Raw genomic sequence first — 26,702 nt, 5'->3', positions numbered from 1 at the left:
CTGTGGCAGGCAACCAGGGTGCATCGGACAAGAGCAAGGGTGGGATTGGCTACCGTGATAGTAGCACTGCTTTTCTTCTGGAATAATCTAATGGGATAAGAATGGAGTCTAACAGATTAAATAAAGGACCGAACTCATTGCTTGCTTAATACTTTAAGTCTTGCTTGTAACATGGAAGCTTGTGTGAGAGAATGACTAATGGTGTATCCCATGAGGGAGCTCCAATAGAGATGCTTTAGGAGATTAAATGATTTAGCCTAGTACCCCTGAAAGCTATATTTTAAAGGGGCAGAAGTTTAATCATTGGAATGCTAGTTCCTTCAACAGAATTACATTTTAATTAAAGTGTCTCATTCACAAAGCTACAGCTAAGGGTATATCAGCAATTTCATGATAAAATTCTATTTTTAAGGGGTTATAACTTTGAAAGTTGGTGTGCAAGTTTTGCCTGCTGGGATAATTGACCTGACCTCCTGAGGATATCTTTGATAACAGGACTCCGTGCATTTTATGTCAATAACTTTGATTCAAAGCTTTAGCTGTTCTGCTATATTCACAAGAGGTAGGATTCAGATCTCAGCCTCTTGGTATAAATCAGCAACAACTCTATTGAGTTAATGTAGTTGCAACAGCTTAAAGTGAGTGCAACTGATGGAAGAGCTGTGCAGGATGATGTCTCCCCAAAGGGTAGTATAATATTTAAAAATACAAAGGAGTAGGAAAGAAAAAAACTCTATATGTGTTCGTGACAAAGGACAGTAGAAAAAACATGCAAGTCAGCTTTGCTGCAACACTAGTAGAACAGCTATACATATGCTGCCAGAATGTCATTTTGATTCAGGATAGTGTGTGGGGAGAATAAAGGATTTTGGAGCCAGAAAAATACTAATTCAGTAAATAATAGCTTGTTAATTTGAAAGGCTTTAAACTGATGCTGTTAAAGAAACACACTGTGGCATCATTATTTAAAAGACCATTTTGGTAGGTTTTATTACCCACAGTACAACCATCTTGGACATTTTCTGTTGTTGTTGGCATGCTCAGAAGACATTGCAATGCATGACCAGCCATGTCAATTCCGATGCTCCAGCAACACACTGCATGCTGCTGAAGCACAGTATTAGAAGAAGGTCTGTAATTTTGCTGGTTTTGAAATCTTTGGTGTCCCATCACAATTATGATTATGATTATTTTATTTTAAAACAAGTTAAGGGATCTAAGTACCAAAATGCTACTGAAGTAGCAGTAACTTCAATAACTTTAAATAACTTTAAAAGCCCTATATATTCCTGTCATTCAGGTCAGGATCTGTTTTATTTCTCAGAAAATAATATATTTCAAATTGAATCCTCTTAGGCTTCTAGGGGGCTTGATATTTGGAACCATATGATCACAAGAGGACATAAACTAACTGAGCTGGAAACTTCTCCCACCTTGTCATGTCAAAATTTTCTGGGGGAGTTACTTAAAGGTTACTATTGGGTATTGTAGAGAAAGCTCTTTAGGATCCTACTTGAATGTCAAACAGATAGTCTATAATTGGGGTAATTAAGAATTTAGGGGATTTCTAGTGTCATTCAATAAAAAAATAGCCTATGAATATAATTTAGAGAAAATTCTAGGTTCATTAAATTGAGGTGGTACTACTAGCAAAACTCAAATTTATTACAACTTCCTTAAACATTTTCTAAAACTTATTTTTAGAAGACAGCCAAGTACAGCAGCTATCCTAATATAAAGTAGCTTGGTTCAACTATCTATATGCTGTCTTTTTATAGAAAGACTAGAATGCAATATATAAGTGGGAGAAGGAGTGGGAACTGCACAAACCATAACCACTTCTGTCACTGATTTACATAACGCTATTAGTCCATTCACCAAACAACCTGCCCTTTCCTGTGTCTATCCCTCTACATACTGAATAGAAATGTAATATTTACAGACACTCATGTTTGGCAAATCCCTTCGTGGAAAGACGTTATCAGTGGAAAAGTAACATTCTAATCTAAGTACATGTAATGAAAGTAAAAGTAGATCTGCTTTTATTAATGAGGGAAGCATACAAATGTGCTGCTTATATGACCTATATAGTTACTAATGAATTCATTCATTTTGTGATTCCAACTGAATTTTAAAAATTAGAATTATACACAAGGAGGACTGATTTTATTCTTTGTGCAGAAACTGTGAAACTCTTTCAACAGTCAGACAAAAAGCGCAAGACAGTATTTTCAGAGCAAGGCTGACAAAGTTAGGTATGTGTTTAATTAGACATGATCCATCCATGCTTTCAAGTAATCTACTTGCCTCTACTAGGAATTAGATATTAATGTGAAATATGTCAGTCTGCATTGGGCCAAAACCAAATTTTAAACCAACAGAACTACTGGCAATTGAAACCTCACTTCTCAAATTATTGTTAATGCGATTTTAAAATACCACAGAGATCAAAGCAAAGTAAAGACAATTTAAAACTGGTTTTGTGGTCCAGTTCTTACCATTACAGTTAGTGCTGTAAAAGCTGGGATGTTGAATGTTGGATCGCTGCGTTTTTCTTGGTAGACTACTCGATACAGAGATATGACACCATTGGGAGAGACAGGCTGGGTCCAGTTCAGCCGCACTGAATATGCACTTGTTGCTTGTGCCCAAGGGGCTGCCATGCCCCATGGGGAAGCCTCCAGAGTTTGGGCTGAAGCCCACAGGCTGTCCACTGAGCCCACAGAATTCTGAGCTCTGACACGGTATTCATAGAGAGTAAAAGGCTGAAGAGCATCAGACGCATCAATAAATTCCAAAGCTCCTTCAGCCCAGATGAACAAAAGCAGCTCTTCTTGACTGCCCACAGGACGTCTGAAATTAAATCAAAGGCAATGTGTTTAAAATTGAAAATAACTATAATACTCCCATGGTGGTAGATTCTGAAGTTCTAATTTCAACCTCTTCCTCAGAAAAGTACACAATGTATTTCTACACTTTGCAGACACAAGGATGTGTCTACCTTTGCATCTTAAAAGCATTTTCCTGAACTTGTGATAGGTGCTGTGTAGTGAAGAACAGATTTTTGAGGCAATCACCTAATTATTCTCCTAGAAGAACACTATAAAACTTGTCCAAAAAGTGTGCTGTCAGTTCATGGTGGCAGTGGCAATACAACAGCATATTGTCCTTTTAAGATAGAATACATTAGATTTGAGACTTTGAGACTTTAGAAGGTGAAATTTTTTATCCATATGTAGTTGATAAGTAATGACTTGAGTTGCAGTATGGATGCAAGTTTTCAACATTTCTGAAAATCAAACTCTTTATAGATGTACTCAGCTTGGGATCATTTATGGAAAACTTACAACCAGTTTACATGAGAAAGATGCTACCTAGTGAACAGGAGATAAATATTCTATAGCAATCAAAACCAAAATTGTTCACTTTTAAGTTCTAGTTTGCTCACAATAAATACCTCTTTTGTTCTTGTGAATGGAATAAGTAATCCCTTGTGTATAAACTTAGCAGAATTTGCAGTTCCACCACAAAAATTCATTAAAATATCACAAGTAGTGCCTTTTGTAACAAACGACATATTTTTTCCAATGTTGTTTTTGTTTAAAAATGCAGACTAAAATATATGAATACAATTAACTGTGTAGGCTTTTGGCACAAGGGTTTTTTGTTTGTTTTGTTGTGTTTTTTTTTTTGTACATATATATACTTATATATGCATATATAGCATTCCTACTACAGATCTGCTTGTGTTGGACCTGATGATAATCTAAGTATCAAACAATATTACAGATGATCCTCAGCCCCTTTTAACGTGGCCCCTTCTCGTATAAAATTTGCAACAGTTCTAATAAGGCAAGCACTCATCTTCAAAACAGAGTTATCAAATCAGTTCTTTCACTTGGCATAAAAATGTTTGTGTGAAATTAAGTTGGTTACATTTAAACACTGTGGTAAATCTCAGTGACGGTTGTGTGCTATTGCACATGAATTTAAGTATTTCCACTATTCTGCACAGGAACCTTGTCAGAATGTAAAAGAATTTTCACCCTCCATGCCAAAAACAAAAAAACAAATTATATTATCTGCCATTTTTATTGCAAGTAGGGTAAATCTGCAGAAGTAAAATTGGTTTGTCTGACTACTGGGTGTCATCACTACAAACAGAAGCAGAAGAATATTTCCTTGGAAAGATAAAATTTGTATTTCACAGAATTCTGTCATATTTTATTTCGTTAGATCAATCCCAAGAATTACTTTAAAAACACAAATGACAACTGTTTGGTTTTTTTTTAAACTGATAATCTTCGATGCTTGTAATAACATATACACGGGTATTTACATGCAAATATGAAGAATATAATGAATACATGTCCGTACACAACTGGTTTATTCATCCTTTGTGCATATGCATATATAAGGCATGCATTAATACATTATCTGCTCATATTAAGCAAAAGAATTTTTATTAAACTCTGAGATAAGCATGCTATATGGACACTGTTTAGTTTAAAAGGTTTAAAGTGTGATTTAAAAAACAAACAAAAAAAAGAAGAGCTTTGACGTACAATGTCTCTAGTGTAATGAAACAGGCAAATTATAAGATTTGTTGATAGTGAGAACTGGTTGGCAGAACTGGGTGTAGCACGGCAGGGAAGATTCCCTAGCAATTACCTGTCTTGCAAAAAATCGTCTGAAAGAAGCAGGGTACAAAACTTGCCCCTGACCCCAAAATTCCATCAGTTATTTTTAATACACTTCCCCGTGCTCTACTGTAATGGTAAATTAAGCCTTATGCAGAACTCTCCCTTTGATGCTGTTCACTGACTTAATGCAAGACACAGTTCTGAGAGGTGATTCACTATGTCTTTCTCCTGCACTTAAAATACATTCTTTTCCCTGTGCACTCAAAAAAGTGTAAAAAAATATCTGTAGAGAAGTTAAAAGAGAGTACATTTTAGTTCAATAAAGTCACATTTAATATGTCGTCTGACCAAGCAGTATGGCACTTAAATGGCTACACAAATTTTTATTTTATAAATTTTGAAAACTCCGTGATAAAGTTTTGCACACTGAAAGATCAAATATGCCATCAACTGCAAGCTCACCCACAAGCAAAGCTGCACAATATAGTCTGGTTGAGTATTTAGGTCTTATTACTACTGAATATTTAATGAATGAAACGTATGGTTAGGTAAATGGTTCCATCTGTAACACTAAAACCCAGAATATCTTAATGTATGAATAAACTTTAAACAGAAGTGGTTGAACAGTCTGTAATAATTTCAATCGTTTTAAGATTTAAGACTCAGCTGCTCATTTAACTGGAAGTGTTTCTTATGTACAATGAGCTGCAAAGGAGAATAACATTTTCAAGAGCTGGAAGCTGTCTCTTAGTCTGCATAGTCTGATTTGCTGCTAACATTCCTTTTAAAGATGCTCAGATACAGTTATTTTATAAGGGCAAATCCTCCCTGTCCCACTGCCAATCTGAGCCAGATGACATAAGGAGGAGAATATAATCCTCTTTGTGACAGGTAACTATAGAGCTGTATGCAGAGGACTGCAGCAACACTAACTGTAACACTCACCCCTCGGTTTTCATATCTGGAAGGAGATTCAGTGAATCCCTGAGGTCTCGTAGGTGAACCCAGAATTCTTCTTGACATGTTCACCTTTCGCCATGCGACAGAAGCACGTGTTTTAGCAGTGCCTGCTGTTTTCCTTACCAGGGTAGTAGTGAGTTATTTGTGGAAATACTGAGAAGTCCTGGGGCAAAATTCAAATGACTCGGGAATCATACCCTCAAAGGTGGGAGAAAATGCAACATCTGCAATGCTTCCCATTTAGAATTTTGAATCCAATTAAACAAAGCAGCTTCACATACCATTTGGATTGAAAAATTCTAATGTACTGTACTTTGTAAATTTTTTGGTCCTGCTTTTTAATTATTCTTTTTTTTTTTTTTCTTTTTCTTTAAAAAATATAATTAATGAAATGAGTTTGAGCTTCCTGCATGTAATATGCTATTTTACATCAGGTATTATATCAATTACAGTTCTTATGCTCAATGACATATCCATTCATAAGAATTCTATTAAACCGTCTACTGATATGTGTGCCTTCAAAGCTGGTTTTGGTGCAGCTCATCGTATAAGGGTATAAGGGTAAGCAATGAATTAATCATAAAGAGTCAGTATAGAAGCCTCTACACCACAACAGTCACCAGACATGTCCTCTGCCTGAAATTGCCTGTTGGTTTTTCACCATCCAGATTGCTCAGCTAATGAGAGCTATATTACAAATTCACATATGTATACTAAATAATATAATCTTACTGAACATGAAATAGACACTTTGACAGATATTCAGACACACCCTTAAGCAAGCCATGAACCAAATACTTGTAATTTTACATGCAATATTTATTTAAGAGTCATCTCATGTGCATCCTACACAGTGCATGTTGGTGGTCAGCAGAGAGCAGTTCCATTAGCTGATTTGACCTACATCTTATTAAAATACAGCAAGAAATACATCACCTATTATATATAATATTTTTTTTTCCAGAATAGCAATTTTTGTGGTTGTCACAGCGATGTTATGTAATGATGAATGGGAAAAGAAGTAGATTGGGTGATTGTCTCATGAACTAGATTTTTTCTCATTCACAATCTCTTCTAAGTCTTTGCTAGAAAAGTTTAAAAACCTGAGATCTGTGTTTGAAACAGCTGTATGAATAAAAAATAAATTGTCACCATCTCATTTATCATAAACATTTTATTTTTTTTGTTTTTAACAAAATGGCTGCAAACTTGCAAATGCCTTTATGATTCTGGTGGAAAGCACAAGGACTGCCATTTTAATGCAAAGATTTGCACACACACTAGCTCCCCAAGCATTCCAGGTTTTGAGTTAAATGAATTTATTTTGGTGGAGATGCAGTAAGGAAGAGGCACATGATGAAGAAGAAATTACATGCCATAACCTCCCACAGAAATACTGCAGTCTTGCTGCTATAGCAATGTAAGGCTACGTGTGGCTACAAGATGAAAAAGAACTATGTGCTTACATCCCATTTCTGGTTTTTTTGCAGCTATCTGAGAAAGATTTGATATTGTTGTTGTCTAAGCACATTTAAACTTCAGCTGAAATAACTGCCAAGTGATTCATGCCTATGTAGGTGAATATAACGATTGTATCTGGAGCCCCAGTGCGCCATTTTCATTTCACTTTAAATAAAAAACAAAATGTATCTATGTCAGTCAGTGCCCTTCTGCTGTACTCAGAGGTATCAAGCAGGCTACAATTATGATTGTGAAGTGATTGTGTCACATTGGAGGAAGGTTTATTGCTTTTGAGTCTGCTAGGCAGTAACACATTCTGCTTCATATTACTCTTTATATCATTGTTTGGCTGTGACTAGAATAATCAAATGCCATCAAATGCTGTCAAATTCAATTTACAGTATTTTTCATTGAAGCAGGCTTTCTACATTATATTTCCTGTTTTCCCTTTCTATGGCTGCCATGGAATAGCAGTGGTAATCATCAGCTTAATTTACAAAACCAACAGAGTGAAGACATGTCTTGGGCTATAACATGCACTTTATTCCTCTTTATACAGAGGTGGGACCTTGTTTTTTTGATCAGACAATTAAAAAATAAAAAAAAGCAAACAAAAGGATATTTCAAGAGAGCAGGAATTTTTAGAGACTAATAATGTGTTTAAGGCAAAAGTGAATTTATATTAATTATCACAGTTGATTCCAAAAGATAATTTTATTCCCATCTTCCCAATCACAGCTCTAATATAATAATATGTCTCAAAATGTTTGTGGGAGGCTAGGTTCAGCCCAGCATGTTTGCCACACACACAGTGGTGGGAAAACAAGAAACTTCAGAGTTTAAATTCCCCTCCAGTACATGGCTTGAGTTTTATATCCTCTGACTTTCTGAAGCGATTCAATAAGGCCCCTTCAGCAAGCTTTTTTAAAAGGGTCAATGGGCACAGCAGATGTCAGTGCTCTGCTACTCTGATACTTCCCTAAACACAGCTGTATATATAGAAATATCCTCATGCACAGCTTAGGAGGCTTCTCATAGGGAGTGAAGAGGTGTCAGTGAACTACCTAGACAGGCCAGCTGAATACAAACACGAGGGAACATAAATAGATGCAATTTAACTGGAAGATTGTATAAAATGGAGCTGCACTGTAATCACACTCCAGATTACTTACTTGCAAACAAGAATATAATTAATCTTGGAAAATCAGTCTATCTTAGGAACATCAATATCTTTTTTTCTGCTTCTAAAAATCTCAAAACAGTGATTTTCTCCTTTTTCTATTCCAAAATTGTCAACTGTCTATAGAGAGGATTGAAGAATGTGGTCTGGGTAAACACAGTGAGAGTACCTATTGCACAATTTTTGCCCATCCCTTTGAATTTTTTAAAATATACTTGCATTTTCTTTTTTATCATTTATAAATCCAGAATATGATTCTTGTCTCAGTTGTTATTCTCAACATTTCCATTCATAGACCAACATCTTACTTTAGCCTTTGAAAGGTATTATATATCTACACTTTTTTTCACCTCCTAGGATATCAAGGAATAAAGAAACAAACAGTTCAGTAAGACTAAGAATCTGAGGTGATAAAAGCATTTACCTGTGAATAAAGTAATTGGTAATGATGCCATTTGGTTTCTCAGGTGGTGCCCATTTCACTTCTATGAGTGAAGATCCCATTGCTTTAACGACAGGTGGGCACAGTTCTCTAGGAGGTGCTTCAGCAGTTCTTGAAAATGTTTGACCACCCACTCCACACCCACCTACAAATCCAGAAGTTTGCTTAGTGATGAGAGTGTCTTCCTCAACAAAAAAGGCATTTTTAAAAACTCAAAACACAAGTAAAATACCACATCATTCCCAAATGAACTATACGATGGCTACATTTGCTGTATGAAATCATCTAAGAAAGCAAAAACCAAGAGAACATTTGTTTTATCACATGATTTGTGATAAAACAAAAAGTAAAATAATTTTCTCACAAATTAAGGATACTATTCCATGTTAAATTATTAAAATGTCCTTTCACAATTGTTACACTGCCCCTCTCCAAACTCTTTGGGATCCCATAATGGTCTTCATAATGTACAAAAAATGTCCCCAGGCCAGTAAGATAAGTAACAGCACAAGAGGCTTAAGACAATGAGAATTTTTGAGGGAAACCTAAGGAGTAGCCAATTTGGACATCATTGCCATGCTGTGATGGCAGTGCCAGAATTCTTGTATGTCTTCAATCAGTATAAACTTTTCTTTGAGATGGAGATCAGGATGGAGCATTTGTAAAGTAAGCTACCAGAAATAACCCATAGTAAAAGCAAATGAATGTCAGGTAAAGAAACTCCTGATGAAATGATGCTTCATTTCACTTAATTTCATTATTAAATACTCATTTAAATTCTTGCAACTACACTAATGAATTACTCCTGATTTTCATCAATGCAGGTGAGAAGAGAGTTGGTTCCAAGCTGTCATTTTAGAAAGACTTATTTCAATAGGATTTTGAAAATTTCCATTAAAGCCAAGGAGTCTTGTAATATTTGGGCTCTTCTCCCCTGCCTTTATGATTACCACTTCATGGTGGAGGACAGTTATGGAACCAATTTTGTTCTGTAAGCACATTTTCAAAAATAGTTAAGCTATTTTTGAAGCGCTTTTAATAAAATGGCACATATTACGTAAAATACATTTTTTAAATCTCCTTTTAAAATATTAATTATATAACATGGAGAAATATTTAATGCTTCATTCAGTGCTAGGCTTTCTTTTTGATAGGTAAACATTTGACTCCAATGTAGAAAGAGGACTTTATCCGTTTTGCTGAGCTGAATCTATTTGGAAAATCTCCATTCCCTTCGAATCACAGAGGTGAGTCTTTTAAAATCATCTTACCATTCTGGCATGCTTGTATTCTTATCTCATACAGGGTGTAGGGATCTAGGCCATCGACAAAAGCAAAATGTGCACGACCTACTGGCTTCATCAGTAGAGTGGGACTGCTCGCATTTAGTAAGACGTTGTATTCCAAAGGCACATTGACCATGAATATCCCTGTTGTGAAAAAGAGAAGAACCAGTGATTATCTGAAATACTAACAACAGTGCAGAACTACTTCAAAGAAGCATTCATCATATGCAATTTTAAATATAAGCCCCCTTTGGAGGTTTTTCCTACTGCCTCTTTCAGAAACGAAAACTATTTAAAGATCAACTGAAACAGATCCATCTGCAGGTCACAACTGGAAGATAGATGTTATAGTTCTTAGTTAAAATCAAAATTCACTTCAGTCAATGCCTGCGTTGCAATTGCTACTTCTGGGAAGAGGAGTGACCTTATGACTGGGAACCAGGCGGCTTTTATTTCTTTATTCTGAAGGAGCAACAGCTACTAAGCACTGCTGTTTGAATATAGAGCCATATGATCAAAGAAGTGAATTGCCACCATTCAGCAAATTATCCCTTGTTAGCCCAGCAGCAGTAGCTGAGTGTAGGTTCTTAGCCTGTTTTACCAGTAAAGTACAATATACTGACTTGAACCAAGAAACATTATTTTAAGTGATATAAATCAAGCTGCCAGGTTATAGGGTTTTTGCTGAAGAAAACCTCTTCAATTTTTACTATTTTGTTTTAATTCAAATCTTTTTCCCCATCTATTCCTTCCCATGCTGTCAATTCTTAACTTTCCAGTTCTGTTGAGAAGCTGAAAAATCAGCTTTTTTCCAAGAACGTGTGAAGGCTTATGCCATCCCCTCAATGATTTACAGAGGTTCCTGGATTTTCTTGTTTCCTCCCACTCAGGGTTGTTAGTTTTGCTTCACATTTGTTGTTGTTGTTGTTGGTTTGGTTTTGAAATTAGGAAATGGGCTGTAGGCTTTTTATTATTTATTCACTATAGACTGTTCTATGCAGACAGAAGCAATTTCGTAAAGCCAAGAGAATAACAAAAGAAGAGAGTCTGTTAAGTGTTTCCTTCATTTTGCACGTGAGTCACATAAGGCACAGTTTTAAGAAAGAACAAAGTACAAAGAAGAGAAAGTAGACAAAGTACCTTTCTGAAATGAGCGAAGTTGTATCTGATTGGTAGAAACACAGTTTTTCTTTCAACACAAGACCTAGTTTATCTGTGTTTTGTGATTGCACCAGGAATCATATGTACATGAGCAGTTCTGAGCTGTTCCAAATCTTGACAAGCTTTCAGTATCTTTTGTAACTGTGGAAAATGACTCCGTTCTTTCTCCTAATTGTTGCTTTGGTCATTTTCTGATAAAGTATATACATTGATACTATTACCCTGAAGCTAAAAAGAACATTTTTTCTGTTGTGCATCTTTTAGATGGATTTTTTTTTTTTTTAGCAAAGCATGTATGTGAAAATCAGAGAGATTTCTAGTTTCTTTGCAGTACTGTAAACAACTGATGTACTTCGGAAGATCAGAAAAATCTTTGAAATACAAAGTTTTTACAATTCTCAGGAAAAAAAAGAGGATATAAAAATCCCAAAGAAATAAGATGCTGCTGCCTAACTAGATGCCAGGCAAAGGAAATGCCATTACACTAAAAAGCTGAAAGAATAGCTCTGAAATGAAGGCATGCCTTCAATCTTATGCAACTGCTCAGATTACAGAAAGAAAAAAAGATGCTGATATCAGCCATTGGAAGAGGTGAAGGGAAGAGACAGAAAGTGCAAAAATCCCACTTTCTCAGTGTAACAGTTTTGAGGAAAACACCAAAATCTAATAACAAAGAATGGAACAAGAGAAACACAACTTTTCAAGTAGTGCGCAGGATGTTACAAGTAAAACTCTGAGAGGTGATCTTGAATCGTGTGGCTTCTGCAACAAAGAAAATTCTTTTTTGTATGTGATATATGGAAGATGAAATGGACTAGAAGAGTGCACTTGAGTATACACTGTATAACTATACCACTAAAGATATAATATTACAGCTAAACTACTTACTCCTGTTCTCCCCCCCTCCTGTGTTGGAGTGCCTGTGAAGGATACAACAAAATATCTGAATCTTAGAGCTTAAAATGGTAGACAGCATATCAAATAGAAAGCTTTTCTCTCATCGTGCAGCTAAGATTTCCTTTCTCTCCACTTCTGACAACAGGCCACATATTTCAGCCAGAAAATCTCACCATCTAGGGAAAGTGACACTTTCGTACACCTGACCAGTGCATTTATTCTAGGCAAAATTTGCCACAAACCTTTGAAATTGGAACTATTGAGAATGCTCGAAGAACAAATACAAACAAAGGCAGCTGGATCCAGCCATCAATATGCATCAAAATACACTTGTGTCCATATCTCAGCAGAAATGCCAAAAAAAGCCCCACCAAAACCAAAATCGTAAAATTTTGCTAAATGTTGCAAATATATTAGGAATGACACCAACAATAAATATGGCTATATGGCTAGGAGAAAAAAATATTCTCAATACTGAATAAAAAACTGTAAACAAAACTAAACAAACATCCCAAACACTTCCAATATCCAATAGAAATCTTCCAACAATTTGATGAAATTCATTGAAAGCTAAGACCAAAGGATCACTCTGTAATCTGAAAAATAAAAAAATATACAACATAGAAACTTCTAAAAAAACCCCTTTCTTCCAGAATACCCTTCAGCATCTGCAGCCAGTCTGAAACTACTACCTCGTGTGATCTGATGACTGAAGGAAACAAAATGGGCATATTTGTTAAAGTCAGCTGGGAAACCACACGACTTGGTTAGTTCCAGAGCTCATAAATTTATGTCAGAATAAAAGGAACCTTAAAAGCACAAGTGAACCAATTTACCCTAAGTGCAAATGGCAGTTTTGTTATTTGGTGTCAAAGTTACCATGAGCACAATGACAACCTGCCATAACACATTTCCATGTTCACTAAAGAACAAGGATTTAGTTGGTTAATATTCCCAGCAATACTCTTTTTCATAATTTACAACAACTAGATGCTGATAGGTTATTTAACATTTATGAAGTTAAGATGTAATCAGAAAAACCCTGATTATCTTTACAAATAAAAAAGTTAAATTATTCTCCTTTTTTTCTCTGCGACTTCATTTCACAGCAGGTGCACATTTTGCAATGGGACAAGTCAATCAAACTAAACCTTGTTTTTTGTGTGCATATTTGGATAACACTTAATGGACAATTCTGTGTAAAACTCTGCAAATTAGGTTTGACAGCTCTCTGTACTTCAGAACTAGAGTAGCAGCACAGAATTTGCAGCACAAGATGCTTAGAATTGGGGGTGGAAAAGCCACAGTCTGTTTTACAGTCTGGTCACTAAAAATCTGTTTGAAGTCAACTGCTGAAAAATTGTTTTATAATATGTGAAACTCAATTATAATTAAAGCAAAACAGTTGATTCCCACAGTTAACAAATACTAAAATAAGAATGTCATATATTTTATTTTAAAAAAGGTAAGCATAAAATTGTATTTTAATATTTAACTTCATTAAATATATAAAAAAACCCACAACAAACAACAAAACAAAACTATTTTGCTTTCTGAGATTTAGTATTTACATTAAGCTTCAAATATCCAGATACCTCATTGTTGTTGTATGAAGAATTCTCAACAAGACTCTGAAGACAGTAGCAGCTGGAGTTGCTGATTGCTTTCAAGATGGAGAACTTTGGAAACTGAGCTTGAAACATTTGTTCCACAACAATACGGAGCAAACAATACTTTACTTGAGAAAAAATAGAAGAGGAAATCTAACACTGGCTTAGCAAAAATCAGAACAATTTCTTAGGCCACCAAGTAAGGAGAAACCTAGTTAGGTGGGGAAGCTAAGAGACAAAGCTAAGAAACAAATGTCATTCAAATACCAAATTTGAGCCCAAGAAAGATAAAGTAGGAATCCAGAAATTTACATGACTTTGACTCTAATTGATAAGCAAACCCAGAGGTGGATGGAGTGCTACAACATGATACAAAAAGACATGCATCATGACCTAAATAAGGATAAAACATTGTAGACTCTTTTGGCAAATCCTGCCAAGCTGGAGATGCATGTGGCCCCAGAGTCTGCATGTATAGGACTTGTTAATGGGATGTGTGCCACTCCAGAAGATCAAAACCTTCCAAATAAACCTCCAACTGCATCCCCCCCCAGCCTTCCTCTTGGAAAAAAGCACTTGAAGACCAAAGGTCTCAGAAGAAGCATGAAACAGGATTATCGAGGGTCAAGAATTAATTTCCTAGCTTTTGGATATACCTATGCCTCTGCACACAGGGTTTCTTTTAGTAGCATTAGTAACATTTAGCAGCATTTATTAACATTTCTCTGTTCTTAGTACTCCTCATTCCTTTAAGAAAGATTGGCTAGTGGTCCTGAGGTGCTATAATAAAAGGAAGAACAAGTTATGCTTTTCTGTCTACCTAGCAGGGGCACTGTATGAAAAACAATCCCTTATTCACGCTAAAAATGTAAATAATTTGCTCCACAATGGAAAAGCAGAGAAGACACTGAGTCACCAAACATTCACAAAAGTAAGTGTTCAAGTTGTGTTCCAGTACCTGGGAACAAGGACATGTGCCTTCCCCTGACTGAGAAGAAGAATTCCTACTGCTGTGTGAATATATCAGCCCTGCATCCTCTACAGAGCCTTAATATCCAGTCTCCTCTTCATGTTTTTGATCATGTGGCTTCAGGAATATGTGAGCTTTTGTATGCACAATCTTAATTGCAACAGAGCCAATCACAGAACTTGATTCTCCTTGCAGGCTTGTAACCTACTGCAAGTAGCAGGAATTTGAGCAGCTGGAAAGAAAAAGCCTAGAACAACAAGGCCAAGCTTGTCTAGGAAACACCCCACTCTTCAGAAGCCCATGATTTTCCAGTATATTATGTTTTAAATCTATTTTTAATGTTGCTGAATATTTTGAACCTTAAATTACATTTATTATCAAAACTATAATACAGCGTGAGTCACTTTCCAATAAAACCAACTGTAGATTATATGCCATTAGAATTCACCTGCCTTCTGCTGGGTTCTAAATCCTTTCAGACAGTAGGGGTAAAAGTTTAATTTTAGATTTTAATCTTTTTCATACATTATAGCATTTCTATAATGGATTTTGTGCTCCTGAAAACTAAAAGATTGACAGCTCAGGGTATTATAGATTTATTAATCATTGCCTAAATGGGTAGGTTGAACACAGCTAAGCACTGCCACAATACTTGCGATCCCAGTCTTGAAGGCAAAATACTTTTTCTAGGTGACTTTATTTTTAATGCTAATTGACTCTACTGTGACTGCTCTGCAAGGAGAGAAAAAACTAGGTGAGCCAGGAGAGATGACAGGTAGAGTTCTGTCAACATGTTTTGCCGTTCCTACAAAACATTTCTCAGACTCACAGTTCTGTTTCGTCTCTACTACTGAGGTCATTCTGTGTTTGCTCCCATTCTTCAGCTGCATAAGCTGCATGTGCACACAAAAGGAGTAACCTGTCAGCCCACACTCATGGAGGTGCTGGGGGAAGAGGGCTGACTTCACACGGAAGCCTGTTCTGCAGTAAGGTCACAGTTTTGTGGGAATGAACCTATGTCTTCCTCCTGTCACCCGACTAAGCAGAATAAACACTATCTATTGCCTTCATGGAAAGAAAATACAAGCTGCTTTTGAAATCAGTCCTATGAGATATAAACAACCATCAAGCTAAACATGCCAATCACATGGCACTCATCTAAATAAAAACGTGACTCATTTTACCCCCTGATTATGCAGCCACCACTCGCTTCCTCAAGCCATCCTGCTGGCAGGACCCAAGTGTCAGGAAGCTTCCAGCAGGACATTGGTGAGGTGCCTGAGGACTGGAAGGGGGCTAACATCACTCCAGTCTTCAAAAAGGGCAAAAAGGATGACACAGGAAGTACAGGCTACATATTCTCACCTCCATCCTTGTTAAGTGTTGGAAAAAATTGTTCTGGACATCATCACAAAACAAGTGAAAGCAAAGAATGTCACTGGGAGAAGTCAGCATGGATTCACCAAAGGGAAGACATGCTTGACCAGTCTGATTTCATCCTACAATGTCATAACTGTCTGGCTGGATGAGGGGAGAGCAGTGAATGTCATCTACCTTGACTTCAGCAAGGCTTTTGACACTGTCCCCCATAACATCCTCATTAGGAAACTCAGGCAGTGCGGGCTAGATGAGTGGACGGTGAGGTGGATTGAGAGCTGGTTCTGTGACAGAACTCAGATGGTTGTGATTAATGGGGCAGGGTCAAGTTGGAGGCCTGTAACCAGTGGTGTCCCCCAGGGGTCATTACTCAGTCTGGTCTTGTTCAACATATTCATCAATGACCTGGACAAAAAGACAGTGTGTCCTCAGCAAGTTTGCTGATGATAGCAAAGTGGGAGGGGTGGCTGACACTCCAGAGGGCTGTGTTGCCATCCAGCATGACCTGGACAGGCTGGAGAGCTGGGCAGAGAAGAACCTAGGGCAAGTGTACAGTCCTGCAGCTGCGGAGGAAGAATGCCATGCACCAGTATAGGTGGACCTGTTGGAAAGCAGTTCTGAGGAGAAAGTTCTGGGAGTCCTGGTAGACAGTAAATTATCCATGAGCCAGCAATGTGCCCTTGTCACCAAGAAGGCCAATGGAACCCTGGGATGCATAAGGAAGAGTGTGGCCAGTAGGTCAAGAGAGGTCATTCTGCCCCTCTGCTCTGCCCTGGTGAGGCCACATCTGGAATACTGTGTCCAGTTCTGAGCTGCCCTGTTCAAGAGAGTCAGGGAATCACTTAAAGAGGGTCCAGAGGAGGGCAAGAAAGATGCTTGTGGCATTGGAGCATTTTCTTTATAAGGAAAGGCTGAGGAAGCTGGGACTCTAGCCTGGAGAAGAGAAGGCTGAGGGGAGACCTTATTAATGCCTGTAAGTATTTGAAGACTGGGTGCAAGGAGGATGGAGCCAGACTCTTTTCAGTAGTTCCCAGTGACAGGATGAGGGGCATAGGAAGTTCCACTTAAATATGAGAAAAAACTTCTTAAATACTTAGGAAGAAGAGACATCAAAAGCTTCCCTGATTTCATCAATAAAACACATATTGTTGTTATTGCAGTGGGCAAAAATCTGAAGTTTCTAAGAAAATTTACCTAATTTTAACTGAAAAAGAATATCTAGAAACTGAAAATCTTGCTGGAGATGAACTACACTAGGCAGAAAATAGATAATCTACATTGCTCTTATTGTCCCACAATAACTACAGTATATAATTTTTGGAAAATCAATACAGTACAGCAATCATTTTAGCTATAATCTATATTAATGTAGAAGACCACAGTGTCTCACAGAAAAAGATGCTATTGATGAAATTATCCCTCCTTAGCCTAACTCTGTTGGAGGCCAAGACAACTTGGTGATGATGTAGCAACAGAGAGGAAACTCTGTTACTCTTGAGACTATCAAGAGTTAAAATATTTCTGGGCCTTTTGATGACCCATCCTCCTAGCACCATAGTGCTCTGGTGAATATAATTTACCCAATCAGGTCAAAACTAGCAAAGGAACTCTATGTCACACTTTTACACCTTTTAATAAAGGAGCTCAATGTTGCATACCTGCAGGACAACTGGATATTTTAATTGCCAGGATAGCTATCAAGATATCATCAACCCAAAAGGTTGCCAGGTTTCTCTGTTGATAATTCAGGTTCATCTGAACAGGAACTGAACTGAAGGGAAAACTTACTTTCAGCGTAAGTGGTTTTTGTTTCTTTAATGCTTGCACTCAATAATAGTTTACAAGATCAAATTAACATACAGATTTTTGATCAGCTAATCCTCACGATACCCATGTCAAGTATATAGGTCAATATTATTAAAATAATATGTCTCTAGGAAATGGCAGCTTTAGATAGCCATTTATTTAAATCACACAAACACTAAAACCAAATACAAAGAATAAAAATATCAGAATGATTCAGCTGCCTGCCTGAATACACTAATTTTTCCATGCTTTCATTTTACTACAAAGTGCTACATTGAAATACATTTTTACCTGGCACATCCCACGCTAGAAATATAGAATATGCATCAATTACTGTGACATTATCTGGGACGTGAATTTTCTCTGGTGTTCCTACTGGTGTTTGTATAACATATTTATCACTAGTGTTGCTGCCGCCCCAAGTGCTCGCTTCCAGCTGGTAAACATATCTGGGCAAACACAAAAAGATCAGTAGACACTACGGTTAGAAGCTTTAGGCATATCAGGAATAGAACATTTCCATTTTCACCAATTTAAAGTGAATAGACTATACAAAGAGTACTACAAACACTGCATTAGTGAAGATTTTCACCTTTTTCTTAATATGAGAAAAGTAACTCTTTACTTATAATCATAATAATTTTAATACTGAAATTCTCATCACCTTACTTAAGGGAGAGAAGTACTGATCCAAAGAGTATCAAAATCCATCTTGGAATGGCTTCTAAAAAAATACCAGCAACTGCTACTTTTGAGCCAGTATGTTCAATATGCACAGAAACACTATTAAACATGTGTAGTTCTGTCTGTCATATAAAGATTTAAATTTTAATAAATATATCCCATGAGGGAAAAAACAACCAGTGGTCCACCAACAAGCCACCAAGGAAAATAAAAAGGTCTCCCCCACTTTGAATCAGAATGGTCTTTTCTCAGAAAAGGCAAAAAAGGTAGGCCCTTTGATTAAGGCTTTCCAACAGCTGGAAATTTGGAAGCCTCCTAAAAACACTCTACCAATGTTGCAGTAATTAAGTAATATTGGAAGAGATTTTTCATTGGTTAAAAGAGTAACTCATATTTTGTACTTTTCACAGACACATTTACATGTATTTTGAACATCTTACACACATTAACAGAACTGTTCAACATGCCTTACCTACTGTTAGGCTGCAGGTTAACATCAGTGAAATTCAGGTCTGTACTGCCACCCAGGAAAATCTGTTCTCCATCACGAAATAATCTATACTGAGTAATGAGTCCATTTGGTTTCTTTGGTTCAGTCCAGTAGATTTCCACTTTTGTTGAACTGACTATGATATGATGAGGTTTTGGCCATACCCCTATTAACATCACAATGACATTATTTGAATCTTATGACAACACGATAAAGAGGTTTTTTTCCTTTCCCAGAGTATGTGCTGTTCCTGTCAGCAATGTTAACAAAAGCATAAAACATTGCAAGAAAGAATTACAAAATTTAACCCACTTTCTGAATTTAACCTACGTCAAACACAACCAAGTATTCAAGGTACAGATTAACGGAGAACAAGGCCAAAGCATGCAGCCTATATATGCCCCGTTGTATCTGCCTGTCTATTTGTGCTTTAAAAAAAGGTGCGTCCGCTAATTCTAACTTCAGCAACTTAAAATATGAACTTGGGGAAACTGTTACAAAAAGAAAGTAGAAATGCAGTGCTAGGCAGTCAGCTTAAAGTGTGTGTTAAGATACATATATTCCAAGAGAGATGGATTCTCTTGTGTAAATTTATACATGATAGCTTGATTGATGACAGTGGGGTTTTGCACCTTGTTAAACCATCAGAAAATACAAGCCCATATGACAATGTCTTTGCAATTCTGTAAGTGTCTTTTTCCCTTACCATGAGGAGCAGCTTGTAAAGTCTGACCTGAACGTGGTTGGCTAGAAGCACACCCAGCAGATGTGCATGCAGTAAGCAAGAAGCTGTAATTAGTGTATGGCTGCAGACCTAGAAAGAGCAAACAGAGGTTAGAGTGAGATCTTGACATTGGGCATCCCAAGAATTGTATCACTACACAGAAAGTTATTGGACTTAAAAGGTATCTTTTAGTATTTTTGGCAAACATAAAACATGAATCATTCTTATTTTACATCTGAATAATACAGAAATGGTGAATTCTTGCTAATTTAGGTATAGCCTCTACTGGTTTAAAAGACCCGACAAAACAATTCCGATAGAATCTGTCTGTGCTGCAATGGATTTATGGATGCCAGGCATATAGATATATCTGAAATAGTTTCAAATCAAGTAACTTAGATGGCATTTGCAGCATAGTAACAACAGACTAGATCTCAGCCTACGTTACCATCTGAAAATTTGTGCAGTCTTTAGGGTGGGGTTCTTTTGGTTTGGTTTGGTTTTGTGTAGGGTGTTGTTTTTTGTTTCTTTGGTTGGTTTCAGTTTTTTTTTTTTTTGTTTAACTGGGTTTTTAAACCAATACTTCTGCCTGTACAAAATGGCTAAAAATTAACTGGAAAGCACCTAAACATTCTTGTCACAGACATAATCTCCATCACAGGCAGTGGTCATAGAAGTTCAGCAGATAAGCACCTGAATGTGTAATTGCTTAGAGTTTTGAACTGGGAAATCTGAAAAGCCCACAATGTTTTGAAAATGTATTACAAATATATTCACAACGATATGAAAAGACAATAAAACACTCTATTACTTGTACATAAAACCTACTATAATGCAAACAAGTCCAAAGATACTCTGTTCCTGCCCCCTTCCAAACTTCTATTAAATTTTTCCCCTCTTTGCACTTGTTACATTACTTTACTGTAAATGATAAAAAGCAGAAGCAAGGCTGGCAAACAAGCCCTCTCCATTACAAGATACTAACTTGTTCTTGTAATTTTTTTTAAATTATTTTTTCAGCTCAAAACTTGAATGAGAGTAGAAGAGAATATGATGCTTCGACCTTTCCTTGGAAATTTTAAAACATCTCTGTGCTGTGCGTCAATGACTTCAGATTTGACATCAAGTTGCCTGCAGCTTGAGAGTTTGACTTTAGGACTTGTCATAAAATTGTACTCAAAATTTGGCTAAGATACTAAGCTTTTAAAATAGCCATTTCTGTGCATCCATTGAAGGATTCTTACAGTTAAACTGTTAAAGATGCAGGCCTCTGTGAACCTGTTTTGATCACCTCAGAGCACAGCTTTAGCTGCTGATCAGACTGCCTCACAAAGCATGCTCCAGCCCAGGTCAAAGGGTCTTTCCTAAACTGCGCTTCCTCAAAGTTGATCTTAAAAATGATATCACCAGGCACAGACACTGAAAACCTCTCTCTGGCATGTTTTCAATGACCCTCTTGTTAACACCTTACAATATATTTTTTAAAAGTTCTTGTTCCTGGATCCAAAGGGGACAAACACTACAACAAAAAAGAAGCAAATTATACACATAAACTTTGTGGAAATTTTAAGATTGCAAAACTGAACAGTCATAAACTAAGAAATCCCAGTTTTAGGAAATTGTGTGATACAAATTGACTCCCTTTGTATACAGGCTCTATGGCACCTGAAACTCCCTTCCACATGCAGTCTCTGGTCTGCCTCATTGAATGTAATTTGAGACATTTTTTTCTAGTGTCCATCCCTAGAGTGTATTAACACCAACCAGCTGAGCATTGCAAATGGCTTAAAGATTTATCTCTCTCTGAAACAGGATGTTAACTCAGAGAGAATGCAGGAAACAAAAAGCTTCTTGGACCTGCCAGAAGGCCGTCCAGGATGCCTGGGACCTGGCTGTCAGACTACATGGTGTTATGCAAAACTTCACATATCTGAGCACAACTGGTGCCTTCAGCAGCAGCTCTGAGAGCTCAGGAAATTCAGGCCCCAGGTCTCAGGCAAATGTCTGGAAAATGAAGAAGAGATGGTTGTGACAAGCTGTGAAAGCTTGAGATGTGCCTCCCTCAGTAATGCAGTCTGAACAGATCTGAATGCCCTGGACAACAGAAGCCAACTGCCTCAATCCAGAGACTGTCTCTATTCCATTTCATCTCACACTTCATTTGTTGTAGCCCTGTGTACTGCCACTTGGCCATCCATCCTCTTGGGACACTGCCCCTTCTCCTTTCTTCCTTTTGGCATCCAGCCCCTCAGCAATCCACATTTCATCCCTCTGGATTGGCATCATCCCTGTTGCCTCCCTTGCTGTGCTCCACATTCACAAGACCCTCAGGCATGCACCTCCCTGACATCTGCTGAGCAGAAAGGAAACCTAGCTCTAGACAGACAGAATTAGGCCCATCCACACTGAGACTCCCAGAAGGAATAATCCTACCAAACAGAAAAATCTGAGGCAGGAGTCCTACCTACAGGAGCCTGATTTTTTAATGTCATGTTATTCCTCCCTGGAAGAGGCACAGCTGGTGGACTGCATGAGGCAGCAACCCTACGTACAAATGACTACACCACTGCGTAATGCAGATGGCTTGTGTGAAAGAGGCTGAATTAGGATTATACAGGTCAATTCCTACATATTACATAGGTCAATTTTTAAGCGCATTTCTTTGTGACCTAAATAATGTACTTTTGATTCAGCTCATGTGCCTAACTGTAATTACTTCAAGAACAATGCAACTCTGTGACAAGAAAAAAAAGTCTGTGCAAGATCCTTGTTTATAAACAAATGCTTGCTTGCAGCCTGTATGAAGATGTCTAATTAAAATATATTACAAACAAATAGAAAGAATAAACAACAATTATGTAGGAAGGTAAAATACTGAATAGAAGACATGCAGGCTGCTTACAAATTGAACAAGATGTGAAAGAGAAAAAATAAAGAGATGACTCAGAGGGACAGCTCTGGGTGTAATCTAATAATGAACTGGAAGAGAAGAAAAATCGTCTGAACACTGTGTATAAAAGTAGGAAGGAAGAAAATGACAGTTGCAGAGTAGAGAGAGGCAAAGGCATGGAGAAAAGCCAAGTATTTAACATTTCAGGATAGAAAAGATTACTGTGGCAACAAATTACTTGAATTCCCCTAAAGGGAATCATGTTCACTTTTAAAGGAAACATGCATAATAAAGCAATACTCATTTACAACTATGCTTTAAAGAGAAAAATGATAATTTAAAAAAGAGTACATTGTTTCACTAAATTTATTGGTGAAATTCTGATACCTGAAACCTCTAGTAATACATGGAGCCACCACAGCAGATTTTTTTTTATCTACATTATTAAAGTGTTGCATTAACCACCTTGTCTTATGCATGCTTTGGAAAGGTCTGTGCAAATCTACATATATGATTAATAATAAAAAAAAACAAGTAAGGTAATCTTGAAACATAAACAGTGTTTTGCTTTTCCATTTTCTCTACTTGATTGTTCACTAGAGGATACTTCTTTTCTTTTTTGGTCTATTATCGTGGAGGTTTCTTATTTAATTATTTTTTTTAAAAAAATTAGCCATCTTTTTTGTTACTCTAGCATTTGTCATTTGCTAAAAGGCAACAGGGTTTGGGGTTGGTTTTTTTTAAGAATGCATTGTTCTATTAGCCAAATCAATTCTTTCTGATACTGTTTGTCTCCATTTGTGGGTATGGCTCCAGCAAGGTCAGTAATTAGCTCCCAGGATAATGCTCCTGGGCCCCACCATGGGAATTTTTCTCAGGAGGATGTCAGATTGCTGACCACAGCCTCACAAAATCCTCCACCCTGACGAGTTTGCTTTAGATAAATATTACTGATGATTCAGTGCTGCATGGAGATAGAGTTGAATAGTGAGAGTGTCTCTTCAGTTTTCACTCCCCTGAAATGGCCAATACATTTAAGATGAAAGAATTTAAAACCATGAAATCATTAAGTATTGAACATGGCTTGTTTTACTAACATAAACATCAACGTACTTGCTTAGCTTTTACCTAAAGATGATTGACCCCAGAAACTCTCGATAAAGGCTCTTACTCAGGATATTATCTTGAGTGTATTAAAAAAGGGGAGTTAAGAAGAATCTTCGCTACAAAGCCACCTGCTGCTACTGAAGAGGGCACTCTTAGCTTTCTTTTACAATTCCCCTAATTATTTTCTACAGTATTACCCTCTGCCTGGCCCCCACTGCAAAGCATTAGCAGGCCCATTTGTAAAGTAGTAGTAACACAAAGTGAAACAATGCCATAACTGTCATCCAAATTGTTCTATACAGAGCAGTGGAAGTGTTCAGTAATAAATGATATAAAAAGGTCTTTTATTGACAAGCTGCCATGTGCTGTTTGCATTAGAGAATATGAGAAGATGATGGCTGCTGCCCCTGGGTCCCAGTGGCATTCAACTCAGTGAGATAGCAGAAAATGCTTCAGTTTGCTTAAAGCATTGATAACACCTCTAAATAATTAACTGAGGACTTCCTGTCTTCAATTACTTAATGCTTTTTTTAACATCTTGAGAGGATTATAAGCAATTTATGGATTTCACATGATGAGCACATTCACCACTATTCCCACAAAGCATTTGTGGGATCATGTTTCCAAAGCTTTGATGTAATTAAAAATAAGCAGCAAGACAATGGTGCAGTGGAAAGGTGCTAGCCTTCTCGTCTGTTATTTGCAAGACCCTAGATTCTAAGTCTCCAGAAATACTATTGCTACAGCTTCATTAATGCTCAACTGTTGCTCAGGGAAAAGCAGTTTCTGAAAAAGAAAAAAAAATATAAAATAAACAAACAAAAAAACAACAACAAAAAAAGGAAGATGGCAAAATCAAAACATAGATCCACAGGGAATAAGACAACAGTTCAAATATTTGAGGTTATATATGAAATAAATTTGATTGGTTTATCTTATTCTTTTAATTTAGAGAGCAATAATTATCCACATTGCTAAATCACTGCCATGAATTCCACATTATTATCCAAAGAAGCTCCTGCAAAAAAAAGAGCACAAGATTTAATTATAACTATCAGGAAGAATGATCACTTGTTTCACTCCTGGCTTAACATGGCAGAATTGGACAGCTTTAATGGAACAGGCACAGAAAAGGAAAAAAATCATTGTTTCTCAGAAGGTAGTTTCATTTGGCCTCTCTTCCGACTCGTAAGAAAAACAGTACAGTTTGCATTCAAATCTCAGTTACTCTGGAGGTACAACTGCCTCTTGGGAAGTGGGAGCATGAGAAGTATTTTTCAATAGACTTGATCAATTGTTCCTTGTTGGTAGGTGTTTTTTTACTGTATAAACTTACAACAGCAATTGTAAAAAACTTATCACCAACTGGCATACTCTAGTTAATATCTCATGTCCAGAAGTATTGAATATGTAGACTGGTGTAATATACAATTGATGAGTTTCATACTTGAGCATGATATTGTCAAAAAGGAAAAGACATCTTTTACTCATTCCTCTTTAAATGACTACATCAAGGAGGAACTCTTTTTAAGCACAAAGGGATTCACTCTGACAGAGGACTCATGCTTTGAGGGGCGGTCAAGAGTACCATATAAGCTGTATAGGTTTTATGTGCACAAACTTCTACTTGTTGGGCTATCATATGGTGTGCATGGCATATGAATCTCTAATTTTCCTACTTGACTTGGAAAAAAAGGGGAAAAAAAAAGCATTTATGAATTCCTAAAAATCATAGATAAAAGAATTTAATATCAATCTGAGGTCAAAGAGTGAAAAAAGATATTCCAGAATGGTTATGTTCCCTTTTTTTGTTCAACAGCAACATTTCTAAGAATAATTTTGCTTCTGTATAACATTCAAATATAAGTAAAAAGCAATTATGTGAAAACAATACATCTGACATCTAAGTCAAACTTTCTCCCACCATCCCTTGATTAAAGCTTCTGTCAGACACGCACACACTTGTGAAATGTCACCAAGTATTTAGAAAATGGCTATAAGCAATATATAAGATTGAAAACATAATCCAGGATCTTTCTCTTTCTGTCTTTCTTTCCCTTTTATTATCTCAAGCATAAAGTGCTGAATCCTTCTTGCTCCAACACTGCTATACATTCAGAGCAGCACTAGTGACTTCAGCTGCGTAACTGCCCATTAGCGATGGTAAAAGAGTTGAGTCTGTGTTGAGGGGAGGTCAAGCCTACACAGAATATACAAGAACTTGTATACAAAGCATGCATCTAGAATTGAGCTGGATAAATTTATTTTAAAATTTTGAAATTAAATATATTAATATTTTAACAAACAGAAGCCAAAAGTGAGATTGAAAAAAATAAATTTAAAATATGCAAAGTCATGAAAAAGCATTCTAAACCGTGCGCAGTACTGACAATTTAAATGTTACTGACAAGTAGCATTTTTAATAAGTTCATACTGTCTTATATCTTGAGGGCAGGACAGGAGCCTGTCAGATTGCTCTGCCTCCTTACCTGATACTGTGTGCTGCATTTTGCTTGCAGCATCAGTGTATATAAGGCCTTTCCCTACTTGACTGATCTGGTACTCTCTGATGATACCATTTGGTTTCTTGGGTGCACTCCAGCTTAGATGTAAAGCTGTTGAGTTCAAAGCACTGATGTCTGGTGGCTGAACACTCTCTGGGACTCCTTGGACAGTGACTGCAATTACCTGAAGACATATGAATTAAACAGCAATTTAATGTAATAGTACACTAGATACCATGATCAATGAGAATGTCACTTTTGTTTTAAAATGTTGTTTGGGCTGGCATATCATTACCAAGGGCCTGGAGAACTAGTTATTTTTTTCTTCCTTTTTCACAATGAAATCTGACCTTGAATACATTACATAAGTCTACGTCTACAATTTATCACAACAGGCTCACCACGTTTTAGCTGCCGTGTGTAGCACAGGGTGAAACAACAAAAACTGTATTGCTTGAAAACTCTTGATAACTCACTTCCATATGGTTTGTCAGTGTCTCTGCATTTTAA

The 26,702-nt window shown here is 36.9% G+C and overlaps 1 protein-coding gene across 1 annotated transcript in view; it reads right to left on the bottom strand.

Moving 5' to 3' along the window:
• USH2A (usherin) overlaps positions 1-26,702 on the bottom strand; it is a 388,839-nt gene that overhangs the window by 53,473 nt on the left and 308,664 nt on the right. Inside the window, exons 54-60 of the mRNA XM_051613556.1 lie at positions 26,178-26,376; positions 19,674-19,781; positions 18,950-19,133; positions 18,085-18,242; positions 9,958-10,116; positions 8,669-8,831; positions 2,499-2,853 (exon numbers count right to left, since the gene is read on the bottom strand). Coding sequence (XP_051469516.1) covers positions 2,499-2,853; positions 8,669-8,831; positions 9,958-10,116; positions 18,085-18,242; positions 18,950-19,133; positions 19,674-19,781; positions 26,178-26,376 — 1,326 coding nt within the window. The remainder of the gene's footprint in view (positions 1-2,498; positions 2,854-8,668; positions 8,832-9,957; positions 10,117-18,084; positions 18,243-18,949; positions 19,134-19,673; positions 19,782-26,177; positions 26,377-26,702) is intronic.

This window comes from Apus apus, chromosome 3 (assembly GCF_020740795.1).
Source record: "Apus apus isolate bApuApu2 chromosome 3, bApuApu2.pri.cur, whole genome shotgun sequence".
NCBI lineage: Eukaryota > Metazoa > Chordata > Aves > Apodiformes > Apodidae > Apus > Apus apus.
This window is presented reverse-complemented; position numbering and strand designations above follow the sequence as displayed.